Raw genomic sequence first — 5202 nt, 5'->3', positions numbered from 1 at the left:
CCTTAGCTCTTTCCCCCGTGAAGTTGTTCTGTCAGCTTCTTATTTCTCTGTTCCAAATGCTGTGTGCTACATCGGTCAGACAGGATAAGCACCAGTGCTGTGCAGAGGCGCTGGTACCTTTGTATTTGAGCTTTTTACGTTGGGGGTTGGGTTTTTAGATGCCTTCTGCAGAGTGTTTGTGCCCATCACCACCCTGCCGAGGGTGTGTGGTCCCTGGTGTTGCAGAGCAGGGGCTCAGCTCTGCTTGCAGGAGGGTGACTTGCAGGGCATGGAGTTCTCTCAAAGCTGTAGCTCTGGAAAAGGGCCTGGTCCCAAGTTCTTGTTGGATTGAATGTTAGTGAATCCCTGTGTTTCTTTTGTCTTCTAGTAAGGGAACAGCTGAAGGAGCTCACTAAGCAATATGAAAAGTCAGAAAATGATCTCAAGGCCTTGCAGAGTGTTGGGCAGGTAAGAAAAACGAGGTCATGGTATCCTGTAGCAGTGGTTGACAGTGAACCTGCCTGGAAGTACCATTTCAGTCTTTTTGTGGCATCATGAAAAAGTGGGAACAGAGTGGCTGAGAGAATTGGGGGTCTTGCTGTCAGGAGCACGTGCTGAGTGTGTGGGTTAGGGAGGTTTCCTGTATGTGTCCTGCTTAACAGAGATGTGTTAAAGAAAAGCACCAGTGAACAGCATGAAGCAAGAGAGAGGATTTCAAAGCTGGCAGTCATCTTAAGTGTCCTGAGACAAACGTTACAGGTGGTTTTGGGTGGTAGTTTATAGGTTAATACTGCTTTTATTCTTTTGCAGATCGTTGGCGAGGTTCTTAAACAGCTAACAGAAGAGAAATGTAAGTACGTTGGGCTGTTACATTCTTTGAGGTGTTGAAAATAAGCTTTTGTAGTTAAATTCTGGCTAAAGATTTGTAGGATTAAAAACTTAAGAGTATAAAAATCTTTGTCTGCAACATGGACAGTGGAATCAAGCGCACCCTCGGCAAGTTTGCTGATGACACCAAACTGTGTGGTGCAGTTGACACGCTGGAGGGAAGGGATGGCATCCAGAGGGACTTTAACAGGCTGGAAAGGTGGGGCAGTGCCAGCCTCATGAAGTTCAACAAGGCCAAGTACAAGGTCCTGCACCTCGGTTGGGGCAATCCCGAGCAGAGACTGGGCAGCGACTGGATTGAGAGCAGCCCCGAGGAGGACTTGGAGTGTTGGTTGATGAGAAGCTTAACATGAGCCAGCAATGTGCATTTGCAGCCCAGACAGAGAACCACATCTTTAGCTGCATTAAAAGAAGAGTGACCAGCAGGTTAAGGGAGGTGATTCTCCCCGTCTACTCTGGTGAGACCCTGCCTGCAGTACTGCATCCAGCTCTGGGGCCCCCAACACAAGAGGGATGTGGACCTGTTAGAGTGAGCCCAGAAGATGCTCAGAGGGCTGGAGCACCTCTGCTCTGGAGCCAGGCTGAGAGAGCTGGGCTTGTTCAGTCTGGAGAGAAGGCTCCAGGGAGACCTTTGAGCAGCTTCTAGTAACTAAAAGGGGTGACAAGAAAGCTGGAGAAGGAAGGGCATGGCAACCCTGTGGCAGGGGATTTGAAACTAGATGATCCTCCCTTCCAACCCAAACAATTCTATGATTCTGTGGTGATCTGGATATTGGCAGAAAATAGAAGAAGCTTAACAGAGCAGTGAATCAAGTAAATGCGAATTTTTATTTTTTTTTTTCTTCTCTCTCCAGTTATTGTGAAGGCTACAAATGGACCAAGATACGTGGTTGGCTGTCGTCGTCAGGTACCTGATCTGTCAATATTCATAAAAGTTTGCTTTTCATAATCTAGGTGCTTAGGAGAATTAAGTATCTGGTATCTGCTTGCCCTCTGCCTTTGTAGCTGGTAGTAGTAACTTCCTAGTAAAGACAAAGCGGTACACAGAGTTCCTGGAACCTTGCATGTGCTTTATTCTTTTCATGGAGTTGAAGCTCTGTGTTTCTGCCTAATCTTGAATTCCCTGAAGTTAATCATTGCTATAAGAATTAATCAGCTGTGTAAGGTCTCTGGTGCTGTGCTGCGAATACAGCATCTGACTTTTGCTGTTGTAGTGCTGAGCTTCAGATTTTAAACACACATGTATTTTTTTCCTAATGGTTTTACACTCCGGTAAATAATTATAGTAGGCAAGGCCCCTGTTCAAGCACTTTGAGGGACCTTAAAGCCTTGGCACTCCCAGTCCACAGGACAACACCTTTTTTTACCTATGTCTTATTCTGTAGAAGGCAGACACTTTAATACCTAATCTTGTGAACAGCAGAATCCATCTGCTGTAGTTGGCAGCAACCACTTAGAGGTGCTCTTCGCTTTTTATTCTCATACAAAGAATAAAGCATTCTGTTGCAGGTGTCATTTAAATGCTTGTTGGTTAACTGAACGCTGAATGTGACCCCCCTTAGAGTAATTAAACCCCTAGTATGTAGGACCCAGAATATGTAGTGGACTTGTTCTGCAACTCCAGAGCCACTGGGGGGGAGCAAAGCAAATCTCTAGTTAGATTTAATTAGACCCATCCCTGACTTTGAGAAATGGAAGCAAAGAAGAGGATATATGAAATGCAAGACCATAAAGTATCTCTGAACAGAGAACAGTGACCCCAGGGAAGGATCATGTATCCCAAGAAGGCAGCAACATTTAATGATTCTAATGCACAAACAAGTGTGAGATTCTCTAACAGCTGTGACTTTATCTTAAGCAGATTCCTTTATGGTGGGAAAAAGTAACTACAGCTGAGCTTTCAAAACATTGTGATTGTAGCATGTTTTCCTGCATTTTGGAAGTTGTGAAAAACAAATTCCTTCAGTGGGAGGAGCAGACATGTAGTGGTGTATTAGAGGTGGCTTTTCTTTCTGCAGAGAAACTGGTGTTCAGTGCAGAATTTTAACTCTTACTGGTTCTATGTAAAGAAAGAAAATGTGTTTGTAAGACTAACATGCAAATGTTTTGCAGTATCCAGAATATCTGGATTAGCTTAAGGTTTGTATGTGGAAGTTAAATTGAAGATCAGTGTGACAGAGCTCCAACATGGCTGCCCCATCCCTGGCAGTGTTCAAGGCCGGGTTGGACAGGGCTTGGAGCAACCTGGTCAAGTGGGAGGTATCCCTACCCATGGCAGGGGGTTGGAACTGGATGGACTTGAAGGTCCCTTCCAGCCCAAACCAGTCTGGGATTCTAACACACAGAAGTTCACCAGTACTGTTCAGGTGATTCATTCATCAAGGTGTTGGGGTGGCTGTAGGAGCTCAGAGGCAGAGGAGGGAGCCAGCTGTGCTCTGAGCAATTTGAAAAGCAGGGCAGCAGGAGAGTTCCCACTGCAGGCCCACAGTTAACAGTGCTTGGCAGTAAGCAGTGAGGAAAACTCATGCAGTAAGTGTTCTCCTATGGTGCTGACTGTTGATGGATTGTATATTTTTCAGTAAGGATGGACCTTTTCTCCTTGTTTTGGAGACAAACTATTGGAGAAACATGAGTGCCAGTAGGTGTATTAGTTCAAGTAGTATATATACAGGTACTCTTGACTGCCCTCAAGCATAGTGCCATGATACTTGCATTTGTTTTTGCTTGTGTAAAACATCTGCAAGAACTGCTAGTGTTGAAATGCTCTTCAAGTAAATAATTGTAAGCTTCATCACTTTCAAGAATTATGGTGCAAACTCACTATTTTCTTCCACTGGAATGAGCAAACTTTTTCTGGAACATAAGTATCCTTAATTCCACTTCAGGGCATGTGAGGTAGTCTTGGGGTTGTTTGTTGAAACAGATAAATGCTAAGGAATAAGTTGTGCTTGGATGAGCCTGGCATTGCAACACATACTTTTAAATTTATTCTTCAGTAAAAACACTTTCTGATCTTAAAAGATCCTTGATTTGATACCAGAGCCTAAAAAAACATACCCATGATGGGTTTCAAAATGTCAAAATACCAAGACAGATGAATTCCTGTGGAGTGTTTCACAGGCTACTGGAAGGACTAGTTTTGGATGGAAGTCACTGTGGGTGTGCTGTGCCGCTGAGGAGGAAAAAGCGACACTGTTTACATTGAAATAAAATTACTTGTATCTGAAGTGCTTTTCCTAAGGCATTCAAGGTCAAGCAGCTTCTCTTTGGTTTCTTCTCACTGTGGAATAATTTGAATCTGTTGGGAAATGTTGAATCTGATAGAATTTCAAGCTTTTACAGATTATTAAGATTAGCTCGCAGGAAAGAGGTCTTACTAGTGACTGCAGTATAGGAGGAGTGACAGTATGATCCTGAACACCACGAGAGACTAAAGAACCCGCAGGGGCAAGGGACCTTATAAATCCCCCTAGTGGGGGCGATGGGAAGCTTCAGGCAGTGCTTGCAAACTGTTGTCAAAATCCTTGTTCAGGTGCCATGTCAGTAAAACTTGGAATAAATAGGTTTTGTACTCTTCAGATGTGGACGTAATCTGTGATCATTGTTCAAAGTTGTGTTGTGTGAGAGATGACACTGCTCTCCTAGACGAGGTTTCTTAAAAATAAGGTGAAAAATACAAGTTAATAGTGTTAATTCCAGCTGAATTTATCAGGGTGTACTGGAATAGGACTGCTGCTGTGCTTAGAAATCTCATAAAAATGGAGTAAGCAGATGAGTGAGTAGGGCAGCTGAGATAAATGAGAGCAAAAGAATAACATCTGGAATATCCAACTTTAAAGATGGGTTATAACTGGATTATGTGAAATAATGGAGGGCTTGGAGAAAATAGGTTAGGAACATCTACTCACCCTTCTGTCAGTCCAGAAATGGGAAAGCCATTGAGCAGAAGGGTGGCGGACTGGGACTTGAGCAGGCAGACTGTTCCGGGTGCTCTCAAAGGAGGATTGCTTACTTGTTCTGAAACAGCTGGTTCTGCCCTATGTCAAGCAGAGAGTAGGGTTCAGTCTCTCACTAATCCAGTTATATTGACAGCAGTAAAAACCCAAAGCAAACCAGCCTATTATAATCTAGAAAATAGTATTCATTTTCAAAAGTGATGGAGTGTTTAATGACTTGCTGCTCAAGATCTATTTCAGTGCAAACAAAAATTATTCCTGTGGTCTGGTTTAGCTTTGCAGGTGGTCAGTTGTGACAACCAACAGGTTTGTTGGTCTAGGCTGGTGTCTGGATCGCTTGTCCAGGAGATCATGTCTCTGTGAAACCATGGGCCAGCTT

At 43.8% G+C, this 5202-nt stretch overlaps 1 protein-coding gene across 1 annotated transcript in view; it reads left to right on the top strand.

Annotated features, from left to right (window-relative positions):
- Positions 1-367: 367 nt before the first annotated feature.
- The window catches only part of PSMC6 (proteasome (prosome, macropain) 26S subunit, ATPase, 6), a gene marked incomplete at its 5' end in the record, with an annotated part of 9990 nt that continues 5155 nt past the window's right edge, over positions 368-5202 (top strand). Inside the window, 3 exons of the mRNA XM_010011154.1 lie at positions 368-447; positions 790-829; positions 1722-1774. Coding sequence (XP_010009456.1) covers positions 368-447; positions 790-829; positions 1722-1774 — 173 coding nt within the window. The remainder of the gene's footprint in view (positions 448-789; positions 830-1721; positions 1775-5202) is intronic.

This window comes from Nestor notabilis, unplaced genomic scaffold, assembly GCF_000696875.1.
Source record: "Nestor notabilis isolate BGI_N333 unplaced genomic scaffold, ASM69687v1 scaffold8993, whole genome shotgun sequence".
Taxonomy (NCBI): Eukaryota; Metazoa; Chordata; class Aves; order Psittaciformes; family Psittacidae; genus Nestor; species Nestor notabilis.
This window is presented reverse-complemented; position numbering and strand designations above follow the sequence as displayed.